The sequence below is a fragment of the Saimiri boliviensis genome, chromosome 5 (assembly GCF_048565385.1).
Source record: "Saimiri boliviensis isolate mSaiBol1 chromosome 5, mSaiBol1.pri, whole genome shotgun sequence".
Lineage (NCBI taxonomy): Eukaryota > Metazoa > Chordata > Mammalia > Primates > Cebidae > Saimiri > Saimiri boliviensis.
The window spans coordinates 30,506,241-30,521,841 of record NC_133453.1 but is presented as its reverse complement, the minus strand read 5'-3'; the positions used below and the strand labels follow the sequence as shown (position 1 = coordinate 30,521,841).

At 37.8% G+C, this 15,601-nt stretch overlaps 1 protein-coding gene across 3 annotated transcripts in view; it reads right to left on the bottom strand.

Annotated features, from left to right (window-relative positions):
- The window catches only part of LANCL1 (LanC like glutathione S-transferase 1), a 46,385-nt gene extending 32,255 nt beyond the window's left edge, over window positions 1-14,130 (bottom strand). Inside the window, exons 1-3 of one of the 3 annotated variants that reach the window (XM_003925585.3) lie at window positions 14,071-14,130; window positions 13,660-13,756; window positions 10,000-10,117 (exon numbers count right to left, since the gene is read on the bottom strand). In XM_003925585.3, the coding sequence (XP_003925634.1) occupies window positions 10,000-10,117; window positions 13,660-13,740 (199 nt within the window). In that variant the 5' untranslated portion in view covers window positions 13,741-13,756; window positions 14,071-14,130. Of the gene's footprint in view, window positions 1-9,999; window positions 10,118-13,659 lie in introns of all 3 variants that reach the window. The other 2 variants (XM_003925584.4, XM_010336369.3) reach the window with 2 other exon arrangements.
- Window positions 14,131-15,601: the final 1,471 nt, after the last annotated feature.

Sequence of the window (15,601 nt, the reverse complement as noted above, 5' to 3'; positions counted from 1 at the left end):
AAAGCTGGAAGAATTCCTTTTGAAATCAGGCACTAGACAAGGATGCCCTCTCTCACCACTCCTATTTAATATAGTATTGGAAGTTCTAGCCAAAGTAATCAGGTGAGAAAAAGAAATAAAGGGTATTCAATTAGGAAAGGAGGAAGTCAAACTGTCTCTATTTGCAGACAACATGACTGTATATCTAGAAGACCCCATTGTCTCAGCCACAAATCTTCTCAAACTGATAAGCAACTTCAGGAAGGTCTCAGGATACAAAATCAATGTGCAGAAATCACAAGCAATCCTATATACCAATAACAGAGAAACAGAGAGCCAAATCAAGAGTGAACTACCATTCACAATTGCTACAAAGAGAATAAAATACCTAGGAATACAACTAACAAAGGATGTAAAGGACCTTTTCAAGGAGAACTACAAACTACTGCTCAATGAAATAAGAGAAGACACAAACAGATGGAAAAACATTCCATGCTCATGGTTAGGAAGCATATCATGAAAATGGCCATACTGCCCAAAGTAATCTATAGATTCAACACTATACCCCCCAGCTACCAATGACCTTCTTCACAGGACTGGAAAAAAACACTTTAAACTTCATATGGAATCACAAGACAGCCTGCATAGCCAAGACAATCCTAAGCAAAAAGAACAAAGCCAGAGGCACCACACTGCTGGACTTCAAACTATACAAGGCTACAGTAATCAAAACAGCACGGTACTGGTACCAAAACATAGACAAATGGAACAGAACAGAGGCCCCAGAAGAAACACCACACATCTATAACCAGCTGATCTTTTGACAAACCTGGCAAAAACAAGCAATGCGGAAAGGACTCCATTTTTAATAAACGGCGTTGGGAAAACTGGCTAGCAATGTGCAGAAAGCAGAAACTGTACCTCTACCTGTCACCTTACACCAAAATTAACTCCAGATGGATTAAAGATTTAGACATAAAACCCAACACCATAAAAACACTAGAAGAAAATGTAGGCAAAACCTTCCAGGACACAGGCATAGGCAAAGACTTCAAGACTAAAACACCAAAAGCAATGGCAATAAAAGCCAAGATAGACAAATGGGATCTAACTAAAATTCAGAGCTGCTGTACAGCAAAAGAACCATCATTAGCGTGAACTGGCAAACAACAGAATGGGAAAAAATTTTTGCAATCTACCCATCTGACAAAGGGCTAAGAACTAGAATCTACAAAGAACTAAAACAGATATACAAAAAAAAACAAAAAAAACCAAAAAAAAACCCCCAAAAAACCACCCCATTCAAAAGTAGGCGAAGGATGTGAACAGAAACTTTAAAAAAGAAGACATACGTGCCGGGCGCGGTGGCTCAAGCCTGTAATCCCAGCACTTTGGGAGGCCGAGGCAGGTGGATCACGAGGTCGAGAGATCGAGACCATCCCGGTCAACATGGTGAAACCCCGTCTCTACTAAAAATACAAAAAATTAGCTGTGCATGGTGGCACGTGCCTGTAATCCCAGCTACTCAGGAGGCTGAGGCTGGAGAATTGCCTGAACCCAGAAGGCGGAGGTTGCGGTGAGCCGAGATTGCGCCATTGCACTCCAGCCTGGGTAACAAGAGCAAAACTCCGTCTCAAAAAAAAAAAAAAAAACAAAAAAAAACAAAAACAAACAAACAAACAAAAAACATACATGAAGCCAACAAACATGAAAAAATGCTCATCATCACGGATCATTAGAGAAATGCAAATCAAAACCACACTGAACTATCATCTCACACCAGTTAGAATGGCGATCATTAAAAAATCTGGAAACAACAGATGCTGGAGAGGATGCAGTGAAATAGGAACGCTCTTACACAGTTGGTGGGAGTGTAAATTAGTTCAACCACTGTGGAAGAGAGTGTGGCGATTTCTCAAGGATCTAGAAATAGAAATTCCGTTTGACCCAGCAATCCCATTATTGGGCATATGCCCAAAGAACTATAAATCGTTCTACTATAAAGACACATGCACAGGTATGTTCATTGCAGTCCTGTGTACAATAGCAAAGACCTGGAACCAACACAAATGCCCATCAATGACAGACTGGACAAAGAAAATGTGGTACATATACACCATGGAATACTATGCAGCCATAAAAAACAATGAGTTCGTGTTCTTTGTAGGAACTTGGATGAATCCAGAAACCATCATTCTCGGCAAACTGACACAAGAACAGAAAGCCAAATACCACATGTTATCACTCATAGGTGAGTGCTGAACAATGAGAACATGTGGACTCAGGGAGAGGAACATCACACACTGGGAGCAGTTGTGGGGGTGTAGGGGAGAGTCAGCAGGGGATGGGGAGGGAGGGGAGGGAGAACATGGGGAGAAATGCCAGATATAGTATGCACCTAAAGTTAAATAAATAAATTTTTAAAAAATTCATGTTAAACAATCTATTCACTATCATACCCTCTGCTTCCACTTTAAGAGTTAAGATAATTTCAGTTGTAAAACAATTTGTGAAGTGTAAAGTACTTTCTTAAGCAATTATTTGCTTCTTTTACATTTCTATTTAAAAACCTGTACATATTACCCTTACTGACAAAAGCATTTTGTAAATACGAACTATTTAGAATAATCCTATTCTGAATCCTAATCTAATCTGAACCAGTATTATCAGACCATCTACATACTACTGCGGAATGAAACAACAAAATGAAATAGTAAAGTTCGAATTAATTGTAATAATTATTTTACTAAGCATATAATACTCAGAAGTACTTTAGCAGAAATTCTAATAAGTACCCTCTGACTCTCAGTCTTCTGTTGAAAAGATAGGAAAAAAATTAAAGGAGTTTAGTTTTTCAGTTGCAAGTGCAGTGGGCTCTTAAACAACATGAGTTTGAACTGCACAGGTCTACTGATACACAGATTTTAATAAATATATTGGGAACATTTTTGGAGATTTGTTGATAATTTGACAATTGTTGACAATTTGTTGACAAACTTGCAGATGAACTGTGTTGCCCAGAAATATCAAAAAAATTATGTTATGAATGCACAAAATATATGTAGATACTAGTCTATTTATCACTAGGAGAAAATATACAGACATCTATTATAAAAAGTTAAAATTTATCAAAACATGCATATAGACTGTACATGGTACCACGTGCAGTCAAGAGAAATGTAAACAAATGTAAAGACGAAGTATTAAATAACTTCACAAATTAGTGCATACTGTAGTACAGCAATAATTTCTTAGCCACCTCCTTTTGCTACTGATGTGAGCTTGTGTTGCTCCACTTAAAACAACATGTGATGCAAATTATTTCTGCTTGAGATAATTATCTCTGTCTCTCCACTAAATTACATATCACAGTAAAAAGTGTTCTCTTGTGGTTCTTGCATACTTTTAATTGCGTTTAGTGCAATATTGTAAACCTTGAATAACACCATGGGACACATACAAAGTGCCACTACCGATGCTGAAAGTACTTCCAAGAAACAGAGAAAAGTCATGACATTACATGAAACACCTAAACTGCTTGATAAAATGTAACCATAGATTGAGGTCTGCAGCTGCAGTCACATGCCATTTTAAGATAAATGAATCCAGCATAAGGACCATTGTAAAGAATGAAAAGGAAATTAATGAAGCCATCACTGCAGCTACACCAGCACACACAAAACCCCTGCACTTTTAGTGAAACTGCAGTACATATTGAAAATGTATGGCCGGGCGCAGTGGCTCAAGCCTGTAATCCCAGCACTTTGGGAGGCCGAGGCGGGTAGATCACGAGGTCGAGAGATCGAGACCAACCTGGTCAACATGGTGAAACCCCGTCTCTACTAAAAATACAAAAAATTAGCTGGGCATGGTGGCGCGTGCCTATAATCCCAGCTACTCAGGAGGCTGAGGCAGGAGAATTGCCTGAACCCAGGAGGCGGAGGTTGCAGTGAGCCGAGATCGCGCCATTGCACTCCAGCCTGGGTAACAAGAGCGAAACTCCGTCTCAAAAAAAAAAAAAAAAAAAAAAAAGAAAATGTAGCCTTTATGTGGGTGCAGGACTCCAATATGATTCAGGAAAATGCAAAGTCAATATACAGCTACTAAAAGCAAAATAAATCTAAAGCTGGATAATTCAATGCCAGCAAGGGTTGGTTTGATAATTACAGAAAGAGGTTTGTTTGACTTTTTTAAAAAAAGTCAAGATAACAGAAGCAGCAGCTTCTGAAAACCAAGAGGCAGCAGACAAGTTCCCAGGTACCAGGAAAAAAAATTGAGAAAGGATATCTGCCTGAAAAAATGTGTACCCTATTCTCGGGGGGTAAATGCCACAAAGGACATGCATTAGTAAGGAAGAGAAGTGAGCACCAGGATTTAAGGCAGGAAGGGATAGGCAAACTATACTGTTTTATGCAAATGCAGTAGAGTTTATGATCGAGACTACCCTTATTTATAAAGCTACCAACCCCAGAGTCACGAAATGATGAGCACTAGTTGCCAGTCTTTTGGTTGTATAGGAAGGCTTGGACAACAAGAACCTTTTTTATGGTTTGGTTCCACCCATGCTTTGTCCTTGATGTAGGGAAATATCTTGCCAGTAGGGACTGCCTTTTAAAGTTTCTTCAGTAGTGCACAATGCCCCTAGATATCCAGGACCCAAGAGTTCAACACTGAAGGCATCAAAGTGGTCTACTTGCCCCAAACACGTCTCTAACTCAGCCTCTATATCAGAGGTCATAAGGACTTCTCAGGCTCATTATAAATAGTACTTTATGGAACAGATTGTCAATGCTATGGAGTACCCTGTGGAGACAAAAGTGACTCCATCTTGGAAGCCAGTCCTCTACACTGACTTCTGATTAGCCCCAGCCCCGTGAATGCCTCCTGGTTTTTACTTTATTTACTGTCCCTAGTATAAGAAAAAGGAACTTTGGTGCTATTACACAAATTATAGGATATGACACACACAGTATTCTTGCCTGTTTTGGAGGGTTGCCTTTCCCTATGGTAGGTAAGCCCTGGGTCTCTGGAGTAACAGTGTTGAGATCTGCCAGTCTTGCCACTGCCCAAGACCACGCTGTCTCTCTAAGTTCTCCAATAAAGCAGCCTTTACTAACAAACTGGATTTTCTGCTTCCTTCTTTGGTTTTTCAGCTCCTTGAGCATTTGGGGGTCACTTTGCATATGTGACCTTTTCACAGAACAACCCGGATGGAGAGAATGTCATGAAAGTCTCAAAGAATTATACCACTGCAATGCCATCGTTGATACAGTAAAGCCACAAAACCCATCAAGGCTGAAACAACAAATTCCTGCTGGAGAAAACTGGGTCCAGATATTGTGCATGACTTCACAGGCACCAACCCAGGTGATCATGAAAGAGATTATGGATATAGCAAAAACCAGTGAGGGATGGGGATGAAGGATTTCAAGATACGAATCTTGGAGAAATTCAAGAGCTAACAGACACCACACCAGAGGAATTAATAGAAAGTGACTTGATGAAGGTGAGTTCTTGCAAACTAGTGCTAGAGGATGAGGAAGAAACAGAAGCAGCAGTGCCAGAAAACGAATTGGTATTTGTCTGGCAAATGGGTTTGATTATTCAATACTGCTTTTGACTTCTTTTCTGACATATATTCATATGTGCTATGGGCACTGACACCAAAGCAAATGGTGTAAGAACTGGCAATGTACAGAGATATTTTTAGAGAAATGAAAAAGCAAAAATATCAGACAGAAATTACGATGTATTTCTGCAAAGTTACAACAAGCATTCCTGCCTCTCCTGCCTTTCCTTCCACCTACCTTCACTTCCTCTGCCTCTGCCACCCCTGAGAGCAAGACCAACCCTTTCTTTTCCTCCTTTTCCTCAGCCTACTCAACATGAAGAAAATGAGGACGAAGACCTTTATAATGATCCACTTCCACTCAGGAATAAATATATTTTCCCTTTCTTATGATTTTTCTTATTAACATTTTCTTTTTTCTACCTTACTTTATTGTAAAAATATGGTACGTATTAAATGTAGCACAAAAAAATAGATGTTAATCAACTATATATGTTCTCAGTAAGACTCCTCAACAGCAAGCTATTAGTAGTTAAGTTTTGGGGGTGAGAGAAAAGTTATACAGTACATCAATTTTTGACTGTGTCTGGGGCCTGTGCCCTTAAATCGTACATTGTTCATATACATATACATATAACACTAAACACACGAGTGTGTCGTCTCTTCACTAGAACTCTTTTACTTTCAATCAACTGAGCAACTGAGACAAATCTAGACATACCATGAATGAGGTATTAAGAAGTTGGGCACCCCTGTTTTGTAGCTTTCTTTAGAGTCGTGAAGTAGAAATAAAGACATACAATTATGGGGTTTAGTAGGAACTGATGCATGGTACAAATTAGGAACTTTATAATTCTGCAACAGAAAATAAAAGTTTAGGAGAAAGCAGAAGAGAATGGCAAATAACTTTAATAAAACTACAAAAATAGTAATGTTTTACAGTATTAAGTTTAGAATCAATTTTAGTCCCTTGTAGACTTATGTTAAACTTAGCTCTAAGAAAATTATTTATGATTTGGCATTCCTACTTCCTTTCTGTGTCAGGCTTTATGCAAAGACTTTACTTATTGAATTAAAAAAATTAAAAGAGTAAAGGTGTTGCGAATCAAAATCCAAATCAATCTCCTTGGAAACAAACAGACAAAATATTGCTTGGCAAATTTCAAAATATTTTATAGACACTGGTAAATTTATCCTTAGAAAATCTCCCCCAAAGTGAACAGATCTTTTAGCAAACATAAAAACTGAGACTTCCTGTGCAAAATACAAGAGTCAACAAAAAAATCATTTTTCTTGTTATATAGAAGTTATAGCAGAGATTACTAGGTCTTATCCCAAAGTTCACTTCCTCTATTAGCAGAACCCGGGCTAAAAGACTGCATTTACCATCCTTCCTTGCTAACAGGAGTGACTATGTGACTGTGTTCTAGCCAAAGCAAAGTAAGCACAACTGAAATGCTGACTAGGACTTCCAGGAAGGCTTTTTAAAGAGAGAGAATGCGTTAATGCATTCTTCTTTGCCTCTTCGTCTGGCAGCCTGAAAAGCTGATGTAATGACTGGATCTTCAGCAGCCATCTTGAGCAAGAGGTAGAAGCTAGAAGCTGAAGAATGATGGTGCAGAAAGAAAGGAGCTTGAGTTCCAATTAATATCCTGAAGCTACAGTATCAGGCCTGGACTGACTAACACTTTCTGGCCTTCTTTTACAAGAGAAAAATGCACTATATTATTTAAACCACTATACTTTTGTTTTCTTTTTTGGGGAATAGACAGCTGAACCTAATCCTGTCCCAAATCCTAATCCTATCTAACCAGTGTTAGCTATCAAGCCCATACTTATAGTGGGTAATGACATGTAACAAAATAAGATGTTAAAGTTCTAACTAATTGTAATAACCATGCAGTTTTCTCATGCTGAACAAAGTTAAATAAATATAATACGTGTTTCCTAAAGAATATCATTTTTTGAAAGATAATATGGGGCACAAAGGAACATAAAAATCTACACATAATTATATAAACATTGCTTTGACATACAACACCAAATATTTTTATTGTGTTTGTGAATGTATTGCTTTGTAATAAAATTGCAGTTAGCAATAAATGATACTTGGTAAGTTATAACATAATAGGAGGAGAAGGTATTAACACTGTGATTTTATGGGGTTGAATTAGTTTTAGTTTCTTATACAACTCCAAGTTTTATGTTATTCAGATTGAACAATGGCACAGGGCAGTATTTTACTTATCAAAACACTGGAGTAGACAGTCTATTTTATGTGGGAATAATGGCTTTTCAACAGTGTTTGATTAGAAGACATTAGGAGCTTTGCCTTGAAAACCATTAGCAAATTTATCTACAAGATTTTACGCCACATCCTAAAACAACCAGCCACTAAAGACATCATAAAGTGCTTAGCATGCCAATTTGCCTCAGATGCTTGCCATATAAGCTGCTTTCAGGAGCCAGCAATGAGTATCATAGATACCTGAGGATAAAAGGTTGAAGGATATTGGCATTCAAAGGAGATGAAGCCAGAAACTTCATATAGCCAAAAAAATTAAACACACTTGCATCTTACTTTGGAGTGAAATTTCTTTGCTATTTCCAAAGTTTTTAACTTTTGGTTTCTCAACTAGCCCTAGCAATATAAGTGTCTGACTAATGACTCTTCCCAACATTGTCAAACTTAATTCAAACTTGAAAACAATCCCCATATTTCCCCCCTAAAGCAAAGTATCTCACAATAATGAGTTCACCTGAATGGCCAATTTAAAAGTTTAAGTCATTCTTTTGTAATCAGTGCTAGAATTAACTAACAATCTGTTTCAGTTTTTTTATTTTCCAGGAGTAACAAAATAATAGAAACTCCATACATATTAGAAAAACATCTGTAAGTTTGAGCCTTATATATTACTACAATGTGGCAATCAAGAGGAAAACTCAAGACGATTGTGCACGGTGCTTGTCCTGTTTTGTTCAAACTGATATTTAATAAATAGTAATGTTCAACATTCATTGATGACATTATCTATCAACCACATCACACCTGAACACAGTAGCTAATAAATGACAGGTGCTATACCTTCCTTCCTGAAAGAAAATCCTTTCATTTCATTCTTGTGTTAAGCTTCTACAATCCATAAAAATCATAATAAAAGGGATGGTCCAACATTATATAGTCCAGGCTTATTTTTACAAAACATTTACTTTAAAAGTCCCTGAGATTGTAATTTTACTGATTTAATCTGCCTTCCCTATCCTTGTTTAAAAAAAAAAAAAATAGAATCACTTGTCATTATCTGAAATGCTTGGGACAAGTGTTTTGGATTTCAAATTTTGAAATATTTGCCTTGTATTTACCAACTGAGCATCCAATATGTGAACATCTGAAATCCTAAATACTCAATGAACATTTCCTTTGAGTGTCACATCACAGCTCAAAAATCTTCAAATTTTGGATTTCAGATGTTCAGATTTGGGATGCTCAACCTGTACTAAAGAGGATGGCTAAAAGACTGCTATTATTAATAACAAATTTCTCATATAAAGAAGCTTTCAAACTGCAGTCCATAGATGACCACCTGTAACTGGACCACTGAGGCTTATAAAAGGCAAATTCCTAGGTTCTGTTCAAGTTTTCCAGAATCAGAATCTCTGCTATGAAGCCATTTTTATAATAAATTCCACTGTCTTAAAATCAAATTCAAATTTCTTGAATTGCAAGCTTATTCCTCCCTGCCCATTCTTTAAAGGGAATGGAAAACAGAGTTTCTAGACTATGCTTTCTTCAAGATTATACAGCTGTCTTTTTGTTTTTCTACATTTGGTAAATTAATTGCAGTTCTTCAACTTTTTTTCTTTGATTTTTCTCTTTCTCACCTTTTTTGTTATCAATGCACTGTTTCTTCCTAAACCTCTTCCAACCTCTCAATGATTGAAACTGGAAATACAGCAAATGCAAACCAACCAGCAAGGACCATATAGGAGGATTAGTTCATGGAATGAATACGTAACCCTGTATTCCTGTTAAGGGTTAACTTTAAAAAATGATGCTTCCGGACATGTTTTATTCCTGATATCAACCCTCATTACCTCTCCTTCAGGCACTGTATTTTGAAACTCTTTCCAATTCTTCAGACTGAAATTACATCTCCAAATTAATTATGTAATACTGAAAATCAATTTTTCTCCTCACAAGTATAGCAGCCATACCAAATGTCAGCCATGAATTACATGAATATGCTTACCATGCCCTAAATTCAGGACACTATTAAAAACCCAGATAATACTGTGGTTGGGTTGAGAGCACAGCACTCTCCCAAAAGCAATTACTCATATGCAGATGCAGGAAGCATTTAAGGGTGGACCATTCAGACAGACAGTTCTTGGAAAAATGCTCTGGCTCTTATGCACAATGCTTACGCCAGCTCACAGTCAGCACTTCATACCTGCCCAGCCAGTATAACCGGTGCCATCTCGAGGGTCTGCTGATTTCAGGCCTCTCTCCATTTGCTGAAGAAGCTCCCGAATTTTATTGGTCAAGCGTTGTGAGAACTCAGGAGTTAGCTAGATATTAAAGGAAAACAAATATAAAAATAATGTGGATTACCCAGTTTGCTGAACTATAAGCTATCAAAGACAGGAAGGTATTTCTTTTCCACTTAGGATATACTTTTCTACCTGGGAGACAGGACAATTTATTATCTATTCTTAAACAACAACAGTATTATGTTAACAGATTTTATAAAATATTGTTGAAAGTTATGTTTTACATAAAATTTTTAAATACTGAAACAGAAGGCCAAAGATAAACTAGCTCACAGTAATTTTCCACCTAATAGTAACTGCCTATTATTTAAACCAATATTTATTATAAGTCATTTTATTAAATTAAGCACAAATCAGATGTTTGCTGCTTTCAAGCTACTGTATTTTTAGTATTCAAGCTGCAGCAAGGTAAATTACCTAAAGAAACATCAAATTGCTCTTGTTATTTAAAAAAAATATATTTAAAAAAATGAAGTGGCATAAGCAAGGCAAAACAAATTCATGTATATCAAGAGCCTCAAGCAGAATAGAAAGAATATCAAACTTAGCATCATAAACCCATGTCCTGCACAGTGTCTGGCAGAGAATTGGGACTTTACAACATTTTTCAATGAATGAGTCTGTCTACATCCTTACCCACTATTAGCTGAATGATCTTGCTCAACTCGTAACTTCGTTTCAACTACCTACATGAAGTCAGGATAATAACACCAGCCCCGCCAATTTCAAAAGGTACTTTGAGGATTAAATGAGACAGTGTACCATAAGTCTTTCTTATTCAGACTAATTTTTACTAGTTCTTTAGCAGATCAAGGGTCTAGGGCAAGTAATAGTTTAGCTAAGGATTGAAAGTCCACTAAAGCTGGGGCTCTGGAGTTAGTAACACCTATATGAAGGCCCACAGATGCTGTGCAAACAGCACCATTATGTTATTCTTCCTAAAGGCAACTGAAAAATAATTTTAAACTTCCGCATATACTGAATCAGTGTCTTTAAAAAAGTCACTTTAATGCATCCCTCAATCATTTTAAGAACTTGCTGTGATTCTAAGACTTGAATTTCACAAACCAATAAAATTTTGGAACAATCTGGGAAAATGTTACAAGGGTATATAAACCTTTTATTTTACCATATGAGGATCAGAGAAATAAACCTAACCACTCACATCAGAATCTCATTTTTTTAAATGGGATAAAATCTTAACACTGAAAACAGCAAGAAGGCAGTATCAGAATTAACAACAACAGTTTAAAAATACATTAAGATTCATTGCTGAGGAGTATTCTTGATATGGCAAATCAGACTTTTGACCACATCTGAATTATTTAATCTAAATGATCTCTTATTTCACACTCTTTAGAAGAAACTACATTGTTTGACACATACACTCCTATTATTTAACAGTTTCTGCAAAGAGGTTAAGATTTCAACCAGACTTAAAAATACATTTAGTAGGATAAAATATACTTCAACATTAACATAAACGGTCTATAAACCTCAAATAAATAGAAGAGTGCATCTACATTGAGAACACATCATTTACTGTATATAGATGATATATAATTTATAATCTTGCCTGGCCTTCTAAGAGATCAAGAATACTGAGAATGTCTCAGCCTCATGAAGGGAAGTTATTTTCTGTCTGGCACATTCCGCATTTAATAAAGGTGACCTCGGTGAGAATATAGATTGCCTGTGGTAGACCACCAAATTATTCAAACTTTAGCAATAATTTGAAGTCTCTAAAAGTCCTTTTTTTTTTTTTTCTGACAGATGCCAGAAAACAGACCAGTTCCTTATTGAAATCTTGTGTTAACAAATTAAGGAGGACAGATCTCCAGGGTTTGATCCTGTGTTCAATCTTACACAATTTTAGAACTAGTATGCTACAATTTTTCTAGGATCTGTCCAAAAGCTACATTAGGCAATAAATTACATTATTACTCTCGGGTCAGGGTTTAAATTTGGGAATTTTTTCCCTTGGAAATAAAGGGTTAAATTCATAAAAAGCATTTATTTTAAAGGCAGCCTAAACAGCTACATTTTATTGAAGGTTTCTGTCACTAGGACACAACCTCAAGTGCCTTCTTTGCCAAGTCAGCATGAAGCAGCAAGTCCTCCTCCAGCAAGACAAGACATATACTTCAGCTTGAGAATCTGCACAGCTAGGCAGCATGCAGGCCCAAATGGCCAAATGGAATCCATCTGACCTGAAGATAATTATAAAAAGCTTGCTTTGGGCAGCTTAATACTAGTCTTAGAATAATCAGATTGACTCAAACTCCATATACATTTTGGTAGCCCTCTATCCTACACCTCTTCATTTCTTTCGTCCCTCCTACCTGCATTACTGACCCAAGTTAATCTATAATGTGACAAGTGTTTTAAGGAAAAAAACACAGAATCATTAGAACCACAGATGAACTTGACAGGTATGAAATCTGTAAGGCCATTATATCACATAAAATGCCTTTTGTGTATGGCTGACGAGTTTCAAAGAAATAAACTAGTAAAATATTTAAAGTGTGTGCTCTGTTTCCAACTTAACTCATTCTCAAAACTAAGCTTTATTTTTTAGAGGCAAGGTCTCTGTCATCCAGGCTGGAGTGCGGTAGCGCAATCATAGCTCACTATGACCTCGAATATCCTGGACTCCAGCAGTTCTCCTGTCTCAGCCTCCCAAGTGGCTGGGACTACAAGCTTTCCACCACACCTGGCTAATTTTAAAAAAAATGTTTTAGTAGAGACAAGGTCCTGCTATGTTGCACAGGCTGGTCTCAAACTCCTGGCCTCAAGAAATCCTCCTGCCTTGACTTCCCAAAGTGTCAGGATTAATGGTGTTAGCCACTGCACCCAGCCAAAACTAGGTATTCTTAAAAATATCCGTATTACCTCTTAACAATTATGTTCACCCAAAGAGGCATGGAAAAACACAGGCCCCTAGTATCTCACATCTAGGTTCTTTCATGCACAGTGATTTGTAACATGCTAACCAGTTTAATGTACAAGTTTTTTTTTTTTTTTTTTTTTTTTTTTTTTTTTTTTCCCCCCCCAGCTATGTGTATGTCCTGTGGAGTGACACTGGTACAAAGAACTTCGGGTTTCTTATGTCCCCAAATTATCTTAGCATTAACCACTTAAAGATGTCCTTGCCACACACCAGTTTGCCCTCATCATTACCTTGACCACACTTGTGTATAATAAAGGAATAACACGGCACAGGTGAATACTGTTAGGATTCCTCTCTCTCTTTTAAGAAGCAAACCAAAACACATAAAAAATGCGAATTACATAGTAAACTACGTATTTGGCAATTTTTAAAATTTATACTATCGATGATTGAGCTTATTTCAATTAATGTTAACAATGACATATTCAATATTATGTTAGAGCTCAAATTGTATATATTAACATGTATTTTCAAATAATTAACATATCTATCGTCGAATCATGTATTTTTTAAAGGGGGATGCTCAACTTTTTCTTTTAGGGAAAAACGAGCTCCTTTCCGAACACTGTGGGTAGAGGCAGGGTTGCAGGCAGACATATCCCAAACTCACCCTCCCGGCAGCATCAAAGTAGCCTTCAGCCAGGGATTTGTTATAATCGGCGTAAGGGTTCGGAAAGGCCCTTTGAGCCATGACGCCGGAAGCGAGCCTGCAGAACAGGGGAAAAAGAGAAACTGCGTTGAGAAAGGGGCGTCGGCCGAGTGGAGAGGGCGGCGGCCGGCGCCCAGGTATCCCCTTTCCTCCAGCTCCCGGGCCTTCGAGCCGTCTCGGCGGTCCGAGTGGACCTCGGGCCCACTGCGGCCCAGCTGCTCCGGCGTGGAGCCTTCGCGAAAAGGCTGCCAGGGCCCTTAACCCACCCGAATGAAAGGGACCCGTTTTGCAACCCCGTTCCCACGCCCGCCCGCGATTTGAAGCAAGGGCGCTTCCCGCGTCCCGAAGCCCTTCTCGGCCCTGGCCTCTCACCCTGCAGCCCCGGACAATAACAGAAGCGGCTCTTTCACCGCCCACTTCCTGCCAGCTAGACCAATCAGAGCCTTCGCCGCTGCCGAGACCCGCCCCCTTCTCGCACACGGTTTGTTAAAGAGACAGGAGTTCAATTTCTAAAGGATAACGCAGGGTATTTGAATTCCTGGGTGTCAGAAGTGAGGCCCTAGAATAACGTTGAGATGTGACCACTATTTCCTTCTTTTCTTTAATTTTTCTTATTATGAAGAAGTCAATTTAAGTCCAGGGTCATAAGAAGTAGACTTTTTTTTTTTTTTTTTTTTTTTTTTTTTTTTTTTTTTTTTTTTAATCTGGAGAAGAAAAAGACCGCTTTTACATTTGAACATGTTTGTATTTCTGCTGTTCGGAATAGATAATATTGGCGGGGGTCGGGGCATAATGTCTCTCCAGGGACTTGACACACTTTTTCCTTCATTTCTTAAAAAAGCAAAACACCACCATCGTTATCAACAAAAAAAAACCTCAGGATATATTGATGAGAGGGTAATATGTCTTATCCCTCAGCGGCACACGGAGGCCGTAAGAATGCCCGAAGGACAAGATTTTAAATAGCAATTGAGAACACTTCTGGGAAAACACATGAAAACACAAATTACAGCTCTTCTGCTCCTTAGCCTAAGCTGGACTGTAATATTGGATAACAAAACTCTTTAAAAAATACCGAAGACCCGAAAAGCAGGAGATCACAACATTTCATTTAAATGTCTAACAGTCCCAGCTATCCGAAACATTTTTCTTCCATTTAGACTTAAATCTCATCTGGTACATATTAGGCCCATTCTATTGCTCAGAGAACTTTCGAGTTCAGTTAAAAAGTCAGCCTCACTCTCTTTTTTCTTTAATCCTGTTTCAGTGAAGGGTCCTAGCTTCAGACCTCCAAATGGAGAAGCTCAATCTTCACCCCCACTCCCTCCCACCTTGGCATAAAGTTTGTCCTTCTGAGGCTGTCATCCCAAACCTTGTTCCTAATCCGTCCTCAAACCTGGGTGTGGGGAGGGAGTAGGAGTAAGGTTTGGGATGACAGCCTCAGAAGGACAAACTTTTAAAATAGTTGCCCTTTTAGGAAACTTAGTTCCTTTCTTTCCCTCATCAAATTCATGAAGATTTAGCAGATGCCCATAGTTAATCTTAAAATGGATAACCCTCGTGTTTTAAAAGATGGGTGTCTGAAGGAGCAACTCACAAGAGAGAAAAGGAAAAGGAGAGATATTTTATCAATTATTTTTCTTTAATGATTAAAGTCTTATTATCCATATATCCCACTCACAGTCTTTAAGCAATTAAATATCACTGTTGTTATGCAAGGCAGGATGACCTTGTATATTTTGTATATTTTCATAGTATGCCTCTATCTTATTTTACTAATCCTTTCCCCTAATGATGGAAATTGTTTCTAACTTCCATACTACAAATAAAATTCTTTGAACATATTCTTTTATGAATCTGTGTGAGTATCCCTGAGTCATACACCCAGCAGTCAACTGCTGGG